At 35.1% G+C, this 21,701-nt stretch overlaps 1 protein-coding gene across 4 annotated transcripts in view; it reads left to right on the top strand.

Moving 5' to 3' along the window:
* The window catches only part of DNAJC13 (DnaJ heat shock protein family (Hsp40) member C13), a 121,441-nt gene that overhangs the window by 38,449 nt on the left and 61,291 nt on the right, over window positions 1–21,701 (top strand). For 3 of the 4 annotated variants that reach the window (XR_002520550.2, XM_021934866.2, XM_021934864.2), the window contains exons 10-25: window positions 1,000–1,166; window positions 1,269–1,348; window positions 1,428–1,597; window positions 2,034–2,133; window positions 5,010–5,117; window positions 5,810–5,965; window positions 7,194–7,250; window positions 8,423–8,544; window positions 10,748–10,823; window positions 11,058–11,153; window positions 12,246–12,389; window positions 14,901–14,915; window positions 15,488–15,570; window positions 17,579–17,732; window positions 20,721–20,824; window positions 20,914–21,073. Coding sequence is in view for 3 of the 4 variants with exons in the window: in XM_021934866.2 (XP_021790558.1) it covers window positions 1,000–1,166; window positions 1,269–1,348; window positions 1,428–1,597; window positions 2,034–2,133; window positions 5,010–5,117; window positions 5,810–5,965; window positions 7,194–7,250; window positions 8,423–8,544; window positions 10,748–10,823; window positions 11,058–11,153; window positions 12,246–12,389; window positions 14,901–14,915; window positions 15,488–15,570; window positions 17,579–17,732; window positions 20,721–20,824; window positions 20,914–21,073 (1,792 nt within the window). In the remaining variant the exon portion in view is untranslated. The remainder of the gene's footprint in view (window positions 1–999; window positions 1,167–1,268; window positions 1,349–1,427; window positions 1,598–2,033; window positions 2,134–5,009; window positions 5,118–5,809; window positions 5,966–7,193; window positions 7,251–8,422; window positions 8,545–10,747; window positions 10,824–11,057; window positions 11,154–12,245; window positions 12,390–14,900; window positions 14,916–15,487; window positions 15,571–17,578; window positions 17,733–20,720; window positions 20,825–20,913; window positions 21,074–21,701) is intronic. The other variant, XM_021934865.2, reaches the window with a different exon arrangement.

The following is a 21,701-nucleotide window of genomic DNA, read 5'->3' as shown; positions in this document are numbered from 1 at the left end:
AATGGTAAATACATGAAAAGATCATGAATCTTTAGGAAACAAAAATGCAAACTACTACATATTCACTAAAATGACTAACATCAAAAAGACTGCCAGTGCCAGGTATTGGCGAGGATATGGAGAAAAGAACTCTCATACATTGCTGGTAAGAAGGCAAAATGATACAACCAGTTTGAAAAACAGTTTGATAATTTCTTAAAAGATTAAACACGTACTTATATGGCCCAGCAGTTCCACTTTTAGGTATCTATCCAAGAGAGATGAAAAGATGCCTACAGAAAGACTTGCACATGAATGTTCATAATATCATTACTCATTATAGCCAAAAGCAGAAGCAATCCTTGTCTAAATCAGCCAGTGAATGAACAGACAAAATGTTGTCTGTTCATACAATGGAATACTACTCAGCAGTAAAAAAGGACTGAACTAATACATGCAACAACTTGAGTGAATCCTAAAAGCCTATGTATGATAAGTAAAATAAGACACCTATGACTACATATTGACTACATATTCTATAATTCTGTTTTTATGAAGTTTCTTTAAAAAGCAAAACTATAGAGATAGATGGGTGGTTTCCTGGGGCTGGGGAGTGTTCTTTTGCAAATGGGCGTGAGGAAATTTTCTGGAGTGATGAAAATATATCAAAACTGGATGATGGTGATTATACAGTTGTATAAATGTATTAAAAATTATCAAACTGTACATTTTAATTGGATGACTTGTGATTTGTAAGTTAGAACTAGTAAAGCTGTTAAAAATAAAGGGAGAGAAAGAGACGTTGAAGTTAGTGTTTAAGTAACTTGTGCAGTGTCATGTAGCAGCACAGTGAAGAGCTAGTATTAGAGCTCTTCCTTAGCCCCACTCTTTGTGTTTCCCGTTGTAACTGTAGTGTGTCCCTGAGCAGGTTACCTGCTAAAGGGCCTATGCTTCATGCTAGATCAGAATTCCCCTTAATCATCAATGCTAAAACCTTTTTTTACTTTTATTCTTACTTAGAGATTCCTTATTAGCAAGTTTGCTGGATGGAGTAAGAGCCTCTGGTAATAGAGATGTTTGTGTAAAAATGACACCAACCCATAAAGGTCAGCGATGGGGGTTACTCAGCATGCCTGTTGATGAGGAAGTAGAGAGCCTTCACCTCAGGTTCTTAGCTACGCCTCCAAGTACGTATTGATTTAAATGTAATTACATTTCCACCCATCTACTTAATAATTTAAGAATTAGGAATTCGTATCTTCTTTTTGAACCTCTTAATCTCTTTACAGATGGCAACTTTGCAGATGCTGTATTCAGGTTCAATGCTAATATTTCATACAGTGGAGTCTTGCATGCAGTAACACAAGATGTAAGATAAGTTTTATAATTGTTCATTGTTATTGACTTTTGGTATGGAAACTTTTTTGAAATACTCTTTCTTCACCTAGGGTCTCTTCTCAGAAAACAAAGAAAAACTGATCAATAATGCCATAACAGCATTGTTGTCCCAAGAAGGGGATGTCGTTGCTTCAAATGCGGAACTTGAGAGTCAGTTCCAGGCCGTGAGGAGGCTTGTGGCATCCAAAGCTGGTTTCCTAGCTTTCACTCAGCTTCCAAAGTAAGTTGTCTTCTGAAACTTAATTTCTCTTAGAGAGTTTGAACTACTCAAAGTGGCAAATAAAGAACGATGCACCTCCTTTTCCTTGACTAAACCAGATACCTTTTATAGGGTGATATGGTACTTTATTCATGAGAAATGAAAAAGGAAGGTGAGGGGAGGAGAAGTGGAATATTGGTCCCATACTCACCAGTAATATTCCTGACTCTTGAATTTGAATGGGAAATTACATGCCTTTTAGTTTTAGTTAACCCTAAAAAATATTTTCCTTCTCGAAGAAAAAACTATTATGAAGACTGATAAATTTCAGAGGTGGAATTTAAAATACGTCATTGTTCCAGTAATACAATGGAAAGTTAATATGACCTATTTCAATAATATAACAATTTAAAATGTTTTGATATTGCTATTATATGCTTGGTTTTTGTTCCAAAAGGTTTCGCGAGCGTCTCGGGGTGAAGGTAGTAAAAGCACTCAAAAGGAGCAACAATGGAGTCATCCATGCAGCAGTTGATATGCTTTGTGCCCTTATGTGTGTAAGTCGTAGTTTTCTTAAGGAAACTGGTTTTTCTTAAGTTGACTGGTGGTTTTGATTTCCACAATCCCAGATTTTCATTGTACCAATCAGTTCTTGTTTCTATGTTTTTTAAATTGTTCTCACAGTTATTCAAATAAACCTTTGTTTAGCATATTCTATATACCAGGCAATGTTCTGTGTGCCAGAAATTCAAAGATCTATAAGACAAATTCTTTTCTTCCTTCACTTTGTTGACAGTTTGGTAAAGTAGGCATATCTGTACAAGGTAAGGTAGTAGGGGCCATAGGATCTTGAAAAGCAGCACTTTTTGTTTGGTGATGAGGGGAAATGAAAGATTCTCACCCACTCTTTCTGGAAGATGTTACATTTGATCTGAATCTTGAAGGACAGGCAGGAATTTTCTAGCTCTGGAAAGGCCTTCCTGGGTGGGGAATAGCATGTACAAAGGCATGTTTGGAAAGCAACAAATAATTAAATATGGTTGGGTTATGAGGTATGGGTGGGGGGGTAATTAGGTAATTAGGAGTTGTGGCTAGAGATGTATGCAGACAGTAATAAAAAACCTTCTGTATCAGGAGGGAGGAGCTAGATTTGCATCCTTTTGTAAGGATTTTTTAGCAAGAGAGCAGTAACGTGATCAGGTTTGAGTTTTTAAAAACCCACACTGGTAGTATGTGGAGAATAGAAGTAAAATTAGAGGCAGGTTGACCAAATTGTCATGTAAGAAATGAGTTGCTGAGCTAGGGTAGTCACAGGGGCTAAAGAAGAGGTACATCTGAAAGCTGTTGCGCAGTAAAGATCTAACTCAGTGGCAGCTTGTACAGAGGGAGAAACAATTGTTTAGTATAGTTTTGAAGTTTCTCATTATCTCAGTTTTGTGTGTAGTACCTGGGACTTTTCCTTATATAAAGTGTTTTAGGCAAGCTTAGTGGCACATAAACATAAGTGAACACTTCTATAAAACCTTGCATCCCCAAAAGTGAATTAATTATATTTACTGTTCCAAACAAGTAGTGAGATAACTAGAACTTAAAATAACAATGATATGGAGAGTTGCTTTATTATAACAAAAGATGTTCCTATCACCCAGGAAATTCTAAGGGTAAAGAGCTTTGTGTCAGGCTCCCCTATCATTCAGGAAATTGCAAAGGCCTTAGGAGCTCTGTGTCAGGAACCAGGGTAAAAGACTGTTGCAACAAAAGATTCTGCTAGTACCCCTGTCTGCAAGGGTTTTAGGTGCTGTATGTCAGGAGCCAAGGAAAGAGACCTATATATATATTAATATGTCATATATTCCCTCTGCTCAGAATTCTTTCCCTGCTCATCATTCATTAAGAGCTCAAGTCAGCTTTTAAATGAAGCTTACCAAATATGCACACCTACTATGTACCCACAACAATTAAAAAATTTAAAAATAAATGAAGCTTTCCTATTCCTGAAGGTGGTAGTGATTTATCCCTCCCTGAAGTGAAATTACCCTCATGAATATAACACTTATCTTTCTTAGCAATTTCTTCTTTGGATTATTGCTATTTCTAAACATGGTATTTTTTTTTCAATCTGTCAGCTTCCTGAGGATAATATTCTTGTTTAATTTTTATTTTTATCTTTAACGGGCCTTGTCAAGCTGTTTAATAAACAATAATTATTTTTTTCTGTGTTTCAGGTACTATTCTATGAATTTCACATATATTATTCAGTCTTCCAATGAACTTTAGAAGTTACTACTATTATATCTATTTTACAGAGAAGGACTTAAGGCCCAAGTAACTTGTTCAAGGTCATGTAGCTAGTAAGTGGTAGAGGAGGCTTCAAGCCCACTTTCTGGCTCCAAAGTTTATACAATTAACCATAACAACGTACAGTATTTGCTAAATGAGCAGAAACAAAAAGGAAGGAAATTCTGACACGTGTTGCAACATGGATGAATCTTGAGAACATGATGCTAGTGAAAGAAGTCAGTCACAGAAGGATAAATACTGTATGATTTTATTTATATGAGGTCAGATTCACAGACAGAAAGTAGAATGGTGGTTGCCAGGGGCTAGGGGAAGGCAGAATGGGGAATTGTTGTTTAATGATTCAGAGTTTCAGTCTGGGAAAATGAAAAAAGTTCTAGCGATGAGTAGTGGTGATAGTTGCCCAAAGATGTGAATGCTTAATGCCACTGAACAGTGTAATTTAAAATGGTTAAGATGGTAACTTTTGTTATATGTAGTTTACCACAATAAAAAAAAAAGTAAACAGTGCTATGAAACATTGAGCCCTCATTACATATTAGGTGTTGGCTGTGTATCTTACATGAATTATCTCATCTAAGCATTATGGTAATCTTATATAAATACTATCACTCCTACTTTACAGCTGAGGAAAATGCAACTCAGAGTTATGTAAAGTAACTTACGTTGCCTAATGTCTCCCAGTTATTGTCAGTAGTAAAATTAGGATTGGAACTGTACTCCTAACCATCATGCTGGAATGTTTCAATAGTCAAAAGAAAATCACCCTTGAGACAAGTATTTGTTGTTTAGTACATGCTTTCAAATGCTAAGTTTTATTTCAAATTTTAGTTTTAAAATTCTGGCTGGGCAAATGTTGTTTACCTTTTAATAAGATCTGTGACCTTTGAGAGAGCACCTTGTGTATATGTTGAGTTAATTGTTGGGCAAATTATCTGTGAAGTCTGATCAAAATCATGGTAAATCATCACTTCTGCCTGCTTATCATGAGTTTCCTTTTTGTCTTACACTTTAAAGGCAATGGTTTTTAATTCTTTCAGTGTGTAATTTGAATACTCTTTATAAATGACTTTTGTGTGATGCTAGCACGTGGAACTGCTTATGAATTACCACTTTTTTTTTTTTTCATCAACAGCCCATGCATGATGACTATGACTTAAGACAAGAACAGTTGAACAAAGCTTCTCTTCTCTCATCAAAGAAGTTTCTGGAAAACTTACTGGAGAAATTTAATTCCCATGTGGTAAGTTATAATTAAATTTGTCTTCATGGTAGGTCTCATGCTGTTATTGAAAGATAATCTAGAAGTGCGACGTGGATGATTTTGTTTTTTTATTATAGCCCCCAGCTTTGGTCAGTATTGGTCACAGTTCAGCTTGGTCACTGATAATAAAATATTTTGTCTAAGGACTGTATCCATTAATCTGGGAAGGATACATGTCAAAGCCTTTAGATTTTCACAGTGATACTCCAATTTTTGTTTTTTCTTTCTTTAAAAATCTCATTATTAAAGAAACTGCTCTAAGAAAATTAAGGCAAATCTTTGTTCATCAGTTCCTGATAATTTTGGAGATGGGCATTCTATAGCATCTTGAAGGAACATGAGCAGATTGCCAGAGTTTTTTAAATATTGGCAAAGATTTCTTTTATGCAAATAAACATTAACCTTTGTTATACACATTTGAGAAGTCTTGGTTATACTCTTGAAATTTGACTGAATTTTAATTGTTCCTTTTGAGCTATGATGGATAATGGATTCACTATGTGAGCAAAGCAAGTACTAAAGAGTCATCCAACTTTGAACCTCATGTTGAGAAATTAAAGTCAATGTTTATGTCTGACATATAGAATAACAGAAAGGAACACATTATTGTTACAATGTAACTGAAGCTCCCCATCTTCAAATCTTTAAGAGAATCTGTTGCTTTGTTTCAGGATCATGGGACTGGTGCCCTAGTTATTAGTTCACTCTTGGACTTCCTTACCTTTGCCCTCTGTGCTCCATATAGTGAGACAACTGAAGGGCAGCAGTTTGATATGCTCTTAGAGATGGTAGCATCCAATGGAAGAACCCTTTTTAAACTTTTTCAGGTGAGAGCTTATAGTTTTCTTATCAGATAGCAGTGAATTTAAGGGAACCACTTTTAAGATCACTGTTTCTAAGATAACATTTGCATACTTCTACAGCAGAGATGTCCAGTCTTTTGGCTTCCCTGGGCCATGTTGGAAGAAGAAGAATTGTCTTGGGCCACACATAAAATACGCTAACACTAACAGTACCTGATGACCTAAAAGAAAAAACAATCACAAAAATGTTTTAAGAAAGCTTAAGAATTTGTGTTGGGCTACATTCAAAGCCATCCTGGGTTGGCTTTGAATAAATATAAATATCTATGTAGGCTGCAGGTTGGACAAGCTTGATCTATAATATAGACAAATGTACCTAGTACATTATCGTATTGGTACATTTTGAGCATACAGATTTCTTGGTGTTTCATGTAGAGCGCTGTTGATGGGTGTTGACTGCTGTTTTGACACTCTGCCCATTTTCTATATCTTGCTTTTTTATTTTTTGAGGCAAAGGTCTTGTTCCGTTGCCCAGACTGGAGTATGGTGATGCAGTCACAGCTCACTGCAGCTTCAGCCTCCCAGACTCAAGTGATCTTCCCACCTCAATTGCTGAGCAGCTGGGACCACAGGCACATGCTACCACACCCGGCTAACTTATTTATTTGTTTGTTTTGTAGAGACGGGGTCTCCCTTTGTTGCCCAGGCTGTTCTCATACCCCTGAACTTAAGCAATTCTCCTGCCTTAGCCTCCCAAAGTGCTGGGATTACAAACATGACCCACTGCACCTGGCCTCCATTTTAGTAGTGAAAAACTCATTTTTCTGTGGTAGGCCCAAAGTTCCCTTTTCTTTACAAATTCCCAAATAATAAAATGAGCTTTAGCAGGGCTCTTCATAAACACTGGAAAACGTTTGTTATTTTATACAGTACTATAGTACTTACTAGGTACATGTATGTATATATGATATTTATGTTTTTTTAATTTTAGTATCATTCAAATAATTATTCAAATAAATGTTGGCTGTTTCCTACTAACATAAATTTTTTGTTTATGTGTCTGTATCTCTGAGGCTATATTGTGAAAATACCTAAAATATTTAACCAAACTGACTTTGAGATATATCCTTTACTAATTTTATGGCTTATACCTTGTGTAAAAATGTATATCCTTCTTTAAGAGTAACAGCTAAATGTGTTGGAATAAAATTCTTCTTTATTTTTTGTTACTTTTTTTCCCATCACTTTAAAGCATCCTTCCATGGCAATAATAAAAGGAGCTGGGTTGGTTATGAAGGCAATAATAGAGGTGAGAGAACAGTTTTGAAATTTTAACCTTACTTGAATGTTGATAGGCTGTTTTAATTGAAGTTGACAATATTGCCTTTCAGTCTTTTTGGGAAATAAACATTTCTCTGAATAAGAAAAGTAATTTTAAATCTTTATTTAGAAATTAGTTTTAAGCTTGTTACAGAAACAATCCTCAGTAATAAAAGTTTTAATTTCATAGTAAGTGAAGCTGTAGAGCAGATAAATCTGTTACTGCATTATCTGTTCATTTTACTTAAAGTAATTAAAAGTTATTATTCTATCTGTTGCTCTTTTTTGGAAGGATAATGTTGACAGTGTTGAAATCTTGAGATTGAATAGAACTCTATTGATGGAGTTAGTTCATAACAAAATGATATCAAATAAGGCGACAAAAAAGTTCTTGCTAAAGCATATTTGTAATTGAGCTCTAGAGATTGGGGCATGATCTTGTCGAAGATACTGCTTCTTTAAGATAGTTGCTTTATGTTTCTATATTTTTTTAAAAGATAAGGTGGCTATGAATGTCTGTTGCATACTCTGATGTTTACAATGATATCAGTCTAAATGGCTTTTGGATTCTTATATTCTTTTGTTGTCATAGAAGCAATTTGAATACAATTTAAGAATTCTACTTTTACCAAAAAAATTCATCTACTGTGCATAAGTATAGCACACAATCATAGAATTAGTATGCCCTTAAGTAGCTGTAATTATATATAGGCATTGAACTGGATGGAACATCAAAGTTTATTTGCATTTTTAGTGTGTATATACAACCAAAGGCTAATTTTCTCCCTTTAGCTAATGGGTTCTTTGCTCAGTATTAGCTTCCAAAGTACCCAAATTTAACAGAACTTGCGATAGCCAAGCCTCTCCTTTTTATTGGCAGCTACACACGCAAGGAATGAACCTAATTTTAATATTAAGTTTAGCAAAGCATAGTTTATGAGGTAAAGTTGTCTGGAAACATGTCTACCTTATTCCAAAGGTTTAAAAATTACCTGTGCTACTACTCACCTATGTTATTTTTGGGTGAGTAGAAGATGCATTTTAAACTTTTATTACATACTGAATGGTTTTTTCATTTAAAGATGTAAAATAAGTTTTTTAAAGTTTGGATAGTTTGTCCTGGATTGCCGCCTTAGGGATCATCTTACCCTTTTTCCAAAGGAAGGTGATAAAGAAATTGCTACAAAAATGCAGGAGCTTGCCCTAAGTGAAGGTGCCTTACCTCGACACTTGCATACAGCGATGTTTACAATAAGCTCAGATCAAAGGATGCTTACAAATAGGTAGGTGATTTAATTCAATTTGCTATAAATTAACTTCCTGTCTATAGATAATTGATTCAGATATTACATAAAACTAAATGTGTTTGTATTACACAAATATTACATTTTCTTTTGATCCACCTAGTTCTTTTCCTTTCCTTACAGAAGGATTTTACCCAAACGATCACGGTCCCTGCCTGTGGATAACTTGGGGGGAAACACTGTTTACTTTTTTCCCCCCAGTAACCTATTATCAGGCTCTGTCTGACACCACAGTCATGGGACTAGTATGGAAAAGAGTACTTACAAGCTTATGGAACTAGAACCACATGCTCAGGCCTTTTCTCCTTACATTCCTGTGACCATCTTGCATGCACATGACGCCATGTGAAAACCTCACATAGTTGCTTTTTAAATATCTTTGGTCAAATACTCTACTTTAAAAACAAACCACAGAAAACCTTACATATCCAGCCTAAGCTAGACTTAACCTAAATCTCTTTTAATTAAATGATTCCCTTTTTCCTAATAGTCATTCAAATATAAACACATAAATGTATTCATTTATTCCACACTACATGAATTCCAGCCCTTTTAACCCTCTTTGTGATTTCTAACATGTGACCCTTTTGGCTGTCTTAAGCATACCATACTATGATTCATATTAGTAAAAACAATGAGTATCATAAATATTTTTAATTATATTTTTTGACCTTTTAAATAATAGCATAAGTTGCTGAGTTAAATGTTTAGTTTGTTACAATACTGTACATTTTCTTTGTCACCTATGTGTAGTTATTATACGTCATGGTATGCTGCCTTGCCAGTGATTTTTTTTTTACTATTTATACTATTAGAAGAAACTACCTCCCTCACTTGTGTTAACAACAAAAGTAGTCTTAGAGGATAAAGATAAAAAGGATGTTTTCCTAGTATTGTCTTATTAGCAGTGCTAGACACCATCTTTCATTAAAAGTAGAGACTGTTGATAGCCTATTCCGTTAACCCGCCCCCCATGTTAAATGCTTGCTTGTTGTGTTCCTCTTTAGTATAGTTAATTGGTTAAATTCCCCTACTGTGATCAATTAGTGTATTAGGGAAGCATTTTAATTTGGAGAAAATTCCAAAAGGTTAGTAATATTTGAATTAGACTGTTAAAGATCTGTCAATGTATAATAGAAATATCACTCTATTTGCATTGCTTTATCTTTTACAAATTGCTGTTATAAAGTATTATCTCTTTTGTCCCTAACTAAAACCTTTTTAGGAGTCACTGACATAACTTACCAAATACCAGTGAAGGAAATTACAAGTTTAATTACTTTAGTATGTTAGCTTTCAAACTGGCACAGGAATGAACAGTTTTAGTAGCGTTCACTTTCTGGTGACAAAGTATATTTTGGGTTTTGCAGTTAAATTTTGTTCTTCAGTAATATAACATATATAAAACATATGTTTGTAGGTGGTTATTTGGTTATTTCCCTCATAGGTTTCATGACCATTCTTATAGCTATGGTAATTGAATCCCCACCAAAGCACAGAAGGGTCACTGGTGAGTAAAATAGGGTTTCTACTTATGAGGAGCTTTCAGTTTAAGGAGACAGATGTTGACATGGGGATTAAAATTAGTAAATGACTAAACCATAGATTGAACTTGGATCTTAGATTTTTACTTTGAATTAAAATATACTCTTAGAGCTTTTAAGTGAGATGAGTTGAATAATTTGCTCTAAGTGGTTTAGGTCTTTGCCCAGACTCTGGAAGTGAAAATAATTTTCTCTCTGACCTTGCCAAAACAGTTATATTAGAACATAGTTGTTGACTTCTTGCTTGTTCAGAATTCCAAAAAATGCCAGGATGCCATTGTCACTGTATTAGTAGGACTTGTTATGCAAATTATTTGTGTCATCAACTCTAATTGTTTTTATTGTTTTTTTCTTCCTTTAAATGGGATAAAAACTACTTTTTTCATGTTCAGGTTTATTGAAAATGAGCGTATTTATTAGGAAAACATTTTATTTTTTAGAAAATTCCAAAATATTAGTAACATTTGAATTATAACTCGCCACATTAGATTTTTTAGTAACTATTTTTAACATCGGAATGATTTTTTTTTTACTGTAGCCATATTTTTTATAATTATGTGATATTTTGTTCTTAAAAATTCCTTTCTGTTCTAGCTGAGATAAAGCAGCAAACCTTTCTCAACGTCTGCTTTTTTCAGACAGCTAAGTAGACATTTAGTGGGACTCTGGACAGCTGATAATGCAACTGCAACAAACTTGTTGAAACGCATTTTGGTAAGTCAGTTGAGAAATTAGGTTTATATACTGTCTAATAAAATTTAATCAAACAAGTTATCTGTATTGTTAAAAGGGGATGGTTTGTTTTTGATTGAAAAGGTATTTATCATAGGAGTTACCCTAAAGTTTTACCCTCAATAGCTAAGCCATAGCATTAATTGATTTGGATTGTTAAGGATAAATTTTCTTTTTCACATTGTTTTGAAAGTGGATTTTGTGCTTTGTTTTTAGCCGCCAGGCTTGCTGGCGTACTTGGACAGCTCAGATCTCGTACCTGAGAAGGATGCTGATCGGATGCATGTTAGAGACAATGTGAAAATAGCAATGGTAAGTATGATTGTCCCAAGTGTGTCTTTTTTAGGAGTAAGGGTACTGTTATATATATATGTCTTTTTTGAAACACCCTAAAAATTTTAGAAACAAAGAATTCATTACATTGAATAGTAATACTTAACTATTGATATCTTTCTTGAGGTAAAATTTACATCCTGTAATATCCATCTTTTTTTTTTTTTTTTTTTTTTTGAGACGGAGTCTCGCTCTGTCGCCCAGGCTGGAGTGCAGCGGCTGGATCTCAGCTCACTGCAAGCTCCGCCTCCCGGGTTCACGCCATTCTCCTGCCTCAGCCTCCCGAGTAGCTGGGACTACAAGCGCCCGCCACCTCACCCGGCTAGTTTTTTTGTATATTTTAGTAGAGACGGGGTTTCACCGTGTTAGCCAGGATGGTCTCGATCTCCTGACCTCGTGATCCACCTGTCTCGGCCTCCCAGAGTGCTGGGATTACAGGCTTGAGCCACCACGCCCGGCCTGTAATATTCATCTTTTTAAAGTATACAATTAAATAATTTGTGGTATATTTCCAGAGTTATGCAACTATCACCACAAATTAATGTTGTGAATAGTGGTCATTTTATTCTATGTTTTGTTTCTCTAATTCAACCTATTGGTACGTTCTGGAGTACCAATAAGTGTGTAAATGTACTTTGCACATATGAGATTGATAAATGTTGTCGGTAAAAGGGGCCAACCATGAAAAAAGTTATAGGTAGGGTTTTTTCCCTACAAGATTTGTGTTACTTATAAGGGTTGGGCCATCCATGGAAAAATTAAACATGTTTATGATATACTACTATAATAATTTCTTATATGTATTCTTTTTCTGTCATCCTTCTCTGTCTGCACCCAGCTCCCACTTGCATCTTGCCACCCCTCATAAAAGAATCATCTTGAAACCTAAGTAGAAAAGTTAAAGTTTTTTGGATAAAAAGTATAATTTGTAGAAGTTTTCAGTTTGTTTCTTCGCTGAACCATAACATCCAGCATTTACCTTATAAGATAGATAGAATGACACAGCTTTACATAGAGTTTTAAAATAAATTTGCAAACAGGCATGTAATGGATTTCAACATTATTTTACAGGATCAGTATGGAAAATTGAGTAAAGTTCCAGAGTGGCAAAGACTAGCTGGAAAAGCTGCTAAAGAAGTTGAAAAATTTGCCAAAGAAAAAGTGGATCTTGTGTTGATGCACTGGAGGGATAGGATGGGCATTGCTCAAAAAGAGGTAAAAGTATAATTTGCTTCCAAATTCCTAGCACTTCTGTGTGTCCTAGTCTACTTTAGTTCCGGCTGTTCACAGAGATGGTATTGATATATTTCTTGCTGAATGCCTGAAGCTTAAAAATGAATGGTACCTAATTTCTAATTCATACTGTTATGTACATTTTCCTTAATTCATAGTTTTATGAGTTGATTAGGTTTTTATTTCCCTTCTTCTCTGCTCTTTGTTTTATACCTATGAAAATAAAGGTGCTCTTCCTGTTAGCCTTTTTATTCAGAACTAGCCAGACAAGTGTTTTGGAGATAAGATTCACATTTTAAATTAAATGTATTGTGTATACTTAAATTTTGTAGTAATTTTTTCTCACATGAAAGTTAGATCTAAAACAGTTTTAGTCTCATTCTTCAGCATGCATTATGTTCTGCAGAACCTGACTCAGTAATGCATTCTTCTATCTATAATGGGTTTTGCAGTGGCTAAGTATGAATTAAGATGTCCTGTAGAAGCAGTCTTGATCTCTGTTTTTGTTGATCACACGTACATTCTTCCTCTTTAACCTTCTCCTTATTTATGGTAGCTATTGCCTTATTCAAGGAAAATAACTTGAATATCTAAAACAAGTGGGTTTCTTATGGATTGCCAGAATACGTAAGCATAGCAGAACAAATATAGTCTTGTGTATCTATCTGAAATTGGGATCAATGTTCAATTCTTTAGAGCTCCAGAATAATAGATTACTGCTAATTTATATAAGTGATATATTCAATATAAAGAATCATTAGACGGGCTTTCAGGTGGCTATGTAGTATAGTAAAGAGAATACTGAACTTTGAATTGGTTAACCTCTGAGCGTAGTTTCATTACTTGTGAATCCAAGTTACGGGTTTTTAGAACCTTACTTTCCTCTTTCATAAATCGGAATAACAATACCTCCCTTCTCTATCTTATAGGGTTTCTTTGATATACAAGCAAGATAATAGTAAAGGCACTATATACATATCTGGTCAGGATAATACTGGTATAGCATTTGAACAGTTGAAAAATCTACAGATATGAATGATTTTCACAGTTATTAAAAATTGCAAGCTCCTGGCTTCAGGTAGTTAAATTGATTTCTAAAATAACAGTTGTTTCAAGCTGTTAAATATAGTTATCATACTGCAGATAAGTTTTTGGCATCAGACTTCATATGTAACATTTATCCAGCATAAGCATGAACACAAAGCTGTCTTAGCTAAAACTATAGACAATAATCTGCTATTTTAAAACAATTTAGAGGGAAAAGAATATTTTTAATATAAAAAATGTTTTACTGGTTTGTTGGTGTCATTTCCATGGGGTATTACTAAAGTTTTGAGCAAATAATGATGCCAGATAAATGCTGGTCAAGAAGATCTTTTGGTTAGCATCAACGGCTTATCTCCTTTCTGTGTGGGTCCTATTTTTAACATTAATTTCTTTAGGGAACAGCAAATAATCTTTGTGACTTTTGTCGATAGAAACACTAACATCAAAGTTTGGAATGATCTTATGCTGTAGTTAGAGTCTGAAAACTAATCATTGTCAAGATTAACTGGCGATTCTTGAAATAATCTGCATTTCTTATATAATCAGTGTTTATGAAGTCAGTTCCATTTGCAGCTGATGCTCTGTGCTATTAGTAGTAACCTTTGGCTAATGTGTAAGATTGCTTTTTCTTTGTTATTTTCAGTTTAGGGATTTGTTTAGCTAGTTAGAACTGTTAGCCTGAGTCTCCAATTCAGTCACTTAGTTTAGGGAGAGCTTTTTGCCCTTTTTCTGTATAGTATTTACATTTTTATTACTTTGGACTGCCAGTCTTTTGTCCTGGAGGGGAGGAGGGATTGAAGAAAGTACTTCTTAATTAGAAAGTTTAAGAAAAGGTTTGTCATTAAACCAAATTTTGAATTATTTATATACTTTATTCAAACCACTTTGCATTAGCTTTCATGATAGTGCACAGAATTAAAATTTGTAGGAAACGTTTTCTTATATAACTTACAGGGTTTATATTTCAAACAATATTTTTTAAAATTTATTTTACCTTTTTTTCTATATCAGCTAGTCTGGGGTTTTTTTGCACTTTAATGAAATTATAGACTTCCATGTTTTAATCTATACCACTTTCTACTTTTTGTTTCTATCACAATGAGGATTAGAGTTTTCATGTCTGATATATACATAGGTTTCATTTGGAACAGAGATTCTTAACCTCTGGTCCATATATAGACTTTAAGAATTCCTTGAAATCTTCTCTTCCAGTTGCAACCTTAAGTATGTGCCTATCTCTGAAACAGGGGCCATAGCTCTCTTTGAATTCTCAGAGGGTTTATGACTGCCTAAAATTTGAGTCACAGGCTTAGAGAAGCACGTGCACCTATTTTAGTCTTAAAGTGAAGATAATTTTATATTGTTGTGTAATAGATATAATTTAGCAGATCTAGGCTCATTCTGTTTTTATTTTTAATTTTTTTTCCTTTTTACAACTAAATTCAGGACAAAAACAATATGGTGAGTGTAAGTTCCTGCTACATGTGTGAAATGCATTAAGCTGCCTGGCATGTGGAGTCATCTTTGATAATTCTTTGTTTAATAAATTCAAGTCTTACTTCACATGTGTTTGAATGTAGACACATTTCTTCTCCATTAGCTATTTCAATTTGTACTTGCTCCTCTTGGCTTTGGTAGCACTTTAACAACGTGTAATCTTTTGCGTTTATTGTTGTCCCAAGACTTTTGTGTTAACTGCATGTAAATGTTTGAAACAAGTCACTGTTTTTGACTATTATAAATTTTATTAATCACTGTAGACTTTAACAAAATTTGGTGTTGAAACAGCTTTAGACTACATGGAAAATACTTGAGTAACACTATGGAAATATATGTTGTCAAATTATATGTGATATAATTTAATATCCTACATTTATATTCATGTTTTATAGATTTTATTTATTCCGTTAATTTTTGTTTCTGTCAAAATTTGATGAAAGAAATGTTTCTCAATACTTATAAATTGATGATCTTCTGACTAAGCCTATTTGGTAGCCCCAGATTGAGCACTATGAAGTTTTTTTCTCTTCCAGAATATAAATCAGAAGCCAGTAGTTCTTCGAAAGAGAAGACAAAGAATAAAAATAGAAGCAAATTGGGATCTCTTCTATTATAGGTAAACTTTAGGTCTCTTTCCCAGTAAAGATTAAATTTAGTATTACCATGAGAGCATCATGACACGTTTTTCTTCCCTGAAACTATTGCTTTATGCCACAGGTATTTTTATGCCATCAAGTTCAGGAACTATAACTGTTAAGATTGGGGTGACTAGAGATGCTCCTAAAATTAAAGCTTTTCATAGAGTGATAGTCTGAGGAACTAAAATTACATGACTTTATTAAGGCTTAGTGATGATTACTTTAAAATACTTTATTGTGGGCTTAGAAATAATTGCATAATTCCTAGTTGGAAATGGAGTCTTAAAAGAGGCAGATGATAATAACATAAGACTTATGAGAAATGAGTGTCCAAGTTAGCTGATAGAAGGGCCTTCCCTCCTTTCAAATGTGGTAACCTCTTCCCATCCACTAATCTCACCCTCACCCTGCACCCCCTTCCTGGACACACACACACATATACACATAGGACAGGGAAACAATCATTTTGGGGAGTTTGCAAAGCTTCTTTTAGATAACTTACAGTACTCACTCTAGAAACTGACATATCAATTATACCTTGGCCAGTAAAGAAAAATATGTCCTTTGAAAACTCCCCCACACTACTTTTAAAGTATACAGTATGTATGTAGTATATCCTTAAGTATATGCCTTGGATTTCTCTCTCAGTTGTGTTGCGCCCCATAGAACTTCCTTGGAACTCTGAAATGAGACTTTCTAGGCGGATTGCAGACTTGAAAGTAAGCATATGTGAAGCCCGTTCATCCCCAGTTAGACTTGTTCCCAAATGTTTTACAATAGTTACTCCAAGCATATGAGGAAGATACGTGGAAAATGCTCAGTCATAGCTTGGCAGTTTGCAGTATTCTTTCTTGGGTAGTCTGTAAAGTCCTAACATATATAGATTGTTGCTGATTCCACATGCTTTACCCAAAAGTCCAGCAATTCATATCTCCCCAACCTAAAGTTCTGTATCTGACAATAGAATTGTGTGTGTGTGTGTGTGTGTGTTTGTTTTTTGTTTTGTTTTGTTTTGTTTTTTGAGACGGAGTCTCACCCTGTTGCCCAGGCTGGAGTGCAATGGCATGATCTCTGCTCACTGCAACCTCTGCCTCCCGAGTTCAAGCGATTCTCCAGCTTCAGCCTTCGAGTAGCTGGGATTACAGGCATGCGCTACCACACCCAGCTAATTTTTTGTATTTTCACCGGAGACGGGGTTTCACCATGTTGGCCAGGCTGATCTTGAACTCCTAACCTCATGATCTGCCCACCTCGGCCTCCCAAAGTGCTGGGGTTACAGGTGGGAGCCACCGTGCCTGGCCAATAGAATTGTTTTCTAACTGGAATTTGTATTAGCAATAAACATTGAAGTTGAAATATCAGATTTTTTAAAAAATTCACACAGATTTGTTGTATAGTTTAGGTTCCCTTTTTTCCTCAACCTTTTATTATGAATTTTTTTTTTTTTTTTGAGACAGAGTCTTGCTCTGTCACCCAGGCTGGAGTACAGTGGCACGATCTCAGCTCACTGCGACCTCCACCTCCCTGGTTCAAGGATTCTTCTGTCTCAGCCTCCCAAGTAGCTGAGACTACGGACACGTGCCACTATGCCCGGCTAATTTTTGTATTTTTAGTAGAGACGGGGTTTCATAATATTGGCCAGGCTGGTCTCAAACTCCTGACCTCGTGATCTGCCTGCCTCGGCCTCCCAAAGTGCTGGGATTACAGGCGTGAGCCATCGCGCCTGGCCTATGAAAACTTTCAAAACATACAAAAGGTAAAAGAATTTTGCAGTGGATATCTGTATACCTACCACCAAGATTCTATCATTAATATTTTACTCTATTCTTTACACAGATTTTATTTTCTTTACTTACACTTGCTAAAGTCTATTCCACTTTTTTTTTTTTCTTATTATAATGTACTATAAGGTAGAGTAAGGGATATTTATAGGTTTTTTAAAATGCTTAGTTCATCCTGCTATTTCCTGATAATATGTATGTCTAGGTTTGGTCAAGACCATGCCAGGTCAAACCTTATTTGGAATTTCAAAACACGAGAAGAACTGAAAGATACTCTTGAATCTGAAATGAGAGCATTTAATATTGACAGAGAGCTTGGAAGTGCTAATGTGATCTCTTGGAACCACCATGAGTTTGAGGTAAAGTTTGATTTTTCCAGTATATTAATCTTAAAAATAAAGCATGTACTATTTGGGGACTGATTTTTTTTTTTAATTGTAATTACATAACTTGTCTTTACCTTTCCCCTTTAACGTTATGTAGGAAATATTGGAAAACTTTAATCTTTGTGTCAGACGAAATAAAAAATTTTGTTAAGTAACTTAGCTTTGTACCTGAGGAATCATGTAAGAATTTTAATAAATTTGATTCTATGCATTCCGAATCTGTTCTTTCCTTTTTTTTTTTTCTCCTCCCCCATTTCTGGGACCTTTGAGTTCTTTTTTCATTGAAACATATCCTGTTTGCGTTGGTCCTTGTAACTTGTTTGATTTTTTGTGTGTGTTAATTGATTCTGAATGTGACCATATTTTGCTGTTCTGTTAAACTATTGATGTGAAGAGCAGGAAAAACAAGAAAGGTCATGGTGGTAGGTAATTTTGTGTGTGTGGGTGTATATATAATTGAAGTATATTATAACCATATGTAATTTAGACTATTAAAATAGCTTTAAATTTGAACATGTGAGTGATCCTGCAGGCTTTGATCTTTAACCCAGTTGCATTTCCAAAACGTGTAATACTTTGAATATGTTCATTCTTTTCTTAGCAAAATGAAAAACTTGTCTTTACTTGGTTTTGGGAATCTGTATTCTTCTAGATTTTCTCCTCCTTACTCATTTTGCTTCATCTCGCTGACCACTAAATGTTGGCTGGCTCCAAAGTTTCAGTTCTTTGACCTCTTTCATTTTTATTCGTTGCCTCAATGAAATCATAAAGTTTCATGGCTTTAAATGTTTTTATTTTATTTTATTTTATTTTTTTGAGACAAGATCTTGCTTTATTGCCTAGGCTAGACTGCAGTGGTGCCATCTTGGCTCACTGCAGTCTCTGCCTCGTTGGCTCAAGCAATCTTTCCACCTTAGCCTCCCCACTAGGTGGGACCAGAGGCTTGCACCACCATGCCTAGCTAGTTTTTGTATTTTTTATAGAGACAAAGTTTTACCATTTTGCCCAGTCTGGCTTTAAATGTTTTTTATTTGCTGATGGCTTCCAGATTTTTATCTCTTGCTTAGACTTTCAGCCCTAGACTTCATACTTCATACCTAGACTCATAATTGGGTATCTAATAAGTATCTATAACTTTTCTCCAAAATTGTGCTCTTGTTCTTCCCCTGAGCCTACGTCTCTTACACTCTTTATGATCTTAGATAATGACTAGTCCTTACTTTCTAGTGAAAACCCTTGACATTATTTTTTCTCTTAAACCCCATATCAGGTTTTTTAGCAAATTCCATACAGTACACCTTGAAAATTTATTCAGACCTTCTTGATGGTAGATTGCAACAGTATCACTGCTTCTACTCTTGCCTCCCTAGAATCTGTTATCAACATAGCAGAGTTACCTTGCTAAATAGCAAGCACATTATTTCTGTGCTCAAACCCTTGATGCTCTTGTGGTTTCCCATCTCAGTTAAAATCTGAGTCCTTAAAATGACTTACAAGCCAAAATCTATGTAACCCCCCATGCTAAGCATTGTTTCTTTTATCTCATCTCATCTACTCCTCTCCCTCTCTCACACTCTGTTCCAGCCAAACAGGCTTCTTAGAAAACACCAAACTCACGTTTTTGCCTCAAGGTCTTTTTATTTGGTGTTTCCTCTGCTTAGAATAAGGTTTTCCCCAGATAGCCTCATAACTTGTTTTCTCATCTTTGGATCTTTTGAATGTTGTTATCTTAGTGGGCCTTCCCTGGATACCTTGTTTAAAAATGCAGCCCCTTTTATACATACACACATATTTACATTTACATTCTCTCTCCCTATCCCCATTTCCTGCTTTATTTCACTCTGTAGTACTTACTGTTACCCAGCTATCAAATATATTTCACTTTTTTATGGGCTTCACCTGTGAGGGCAGAAACCTTTGTTCAACTGCTGCGTCTCCAGTGCCTAGAATAGTGCATGGCACACAGTATATGCTTAATAGGAATTGAATGAATTGAATGCTTAGACTTTATAGAACGTGAGGCCGGCGCGGTGGCTCACACCTGTAATCCCAGCACTTTGAGAGGCCGAGGCGGGCGGATCATGAGGTCAGGAGATCAAGACCATCCTGACTGACACAGTGAAACCCCGTCTCTACTAAAAATACAAAACAATTAGCCAGTTGTGGTAGCATGCACCTGTAGTCCCAGGTACACGGGAGGCTGAGGCAGGAGAATGGCATGAACCTGGGAGGCGGAGCTTGCAGTGAGTGGAGATCGCGCCACTGCACTCCAGCCTGGCAGACAGAGCGAGAAAAGGTGAAATGAAGATATATATTTGATTTTATATAATTTATATTTTTAGAAATCCATTATTTTAGACTTTGGAAAAAGAATTTTGATCTGAGAATTCCTTTTTATAATTGCCTGAAATCTTTCCTTGAGACACACAACCTGAGTGCAAGCATGGTGGTGCTGGCCCAACTCCTGATGTTTGACTTTGCCCTCATTTATCACCTCAATTTAGTAGAATGGGGTGATTTGACATAGAAGGAATTCTTTACGAAAATGTAAAATGTAGTTAATGTGTTGGTTTTAAGTCTTGGCACATCGCCGGGGGTAGAGCTGCGGGATAGAGGGAAGACCTGAAGTAGTGTATGTGTGTTGAGCAAATTATGTGTGATGCAGGACCATCTACTCCTTGCTTTTTTATGACAAACCCAGTAGGGAATAAAGCAGATTTTATTCTTCCTTTTTTAATTGACACCACATAGTGCTGTGATGGTTTTTATCAGCAAGTCTGACATTTATAAAATTGGTATGTAATTCTCAGCATTTAGCTAAAATAGTCATGTTAACAATATTGAATTAACAAGTATTGTAAGAAATAAGTTCTGAACAGAAAGAATTATAAGAAACAATTATTAGAAATTGCCAAAATCTATTGTAAACTAAAATAGTGTAATTTGCTTTTGTTTATGAAGGTTAAATATGAGTGCCTGGCAGAGGAAATTAAAATAGGAGACTATTACCTGAGATTACTATTGGAGGAAGATGAGAATGAAGAAAGTGGATCAATTAAGAGATCGTGAGCTACTCTGTATATCCTGTTGCATTTGTACTCACTGTTGGTTTCATGGTTATTTCTATTGTGAACTTTTTTTTTTTTTAATCTAGGTATGAATTTTTCAATGAACTTTATCATCGCTTCTTGCTCACCCCAAAAGTAAACATGAAGTGTTTATGTTTACAAGCCCTTGCTATTGTTTATGGCAGATGTCACGAAGAAATAGGACCTTTTACAGATACCAGATATATCATTGGAATGTTAGAGAGGGTAAGGATATCATTTAAGGAAATTATTATTTGATAGTGTCACTAGGATATGTGTTAAATTTTAAAACTAAATTTAAATTCTGTTTGATCACATTACTGTAACTTTCTGCATTCATTTTTCTGTAATTTATACTTACTTAAATCTGAGTTAGGTGAATAGGAAAATGAATAGTGGGTTAGAATTTGTCCATGTCACTTTATGTGTTTGTTGCTATTTTCAAATGACTTTAGTTGACCTACTTGTCAGTCTTTAAGTATGGATGAGTTGGACAGGTGTATAAAAGAAATGGTGACTTCTAGAGTTGTATGTACCTTTGATTTTCCATTTTGGAAAAATCTTAATTGATGCTAGCATACTAAATTTAGAAGTGTGAAGATAGCAAAAACCTTTTAAAACTACAACGCTAAGCCTCCAAAAAAGAAACCTTGAGTTAGCACTTTACAAAGAATTTTATACAGTTTGTCAAATAAAAAAATTAGTGGACATGGTGGCATGTATCTGGTGGTTCACCGGGAAGTGGGAGGATCACTGGAACCCGGGAGGTTGAGGCTGCAGTGAGCTGTGATCACACTCCATCCTGGATGACAGAGCAGGACCTTATCTCAAAAAAAAATTTTTTTTTAAGAAT

Source organism: Papio anubis, chromosome 2 (assembly GCF_008728515.1).
Source record: "Papio anubis isolate 15944 chromosome 2, Panubis1.0, whole genome shotgun sequence".
In the NCBI taxonomy this organism is placed as follows: Eukaryota; Metazoa; Chordata; class Mammalia; order Primates; family Cercopithecidae; genus Papio; species Papio anubis.
Note: the sequence above shows the minus strand (reverse complement) of the source record. Positions and strands in the feature narration are given on the sequence as shown.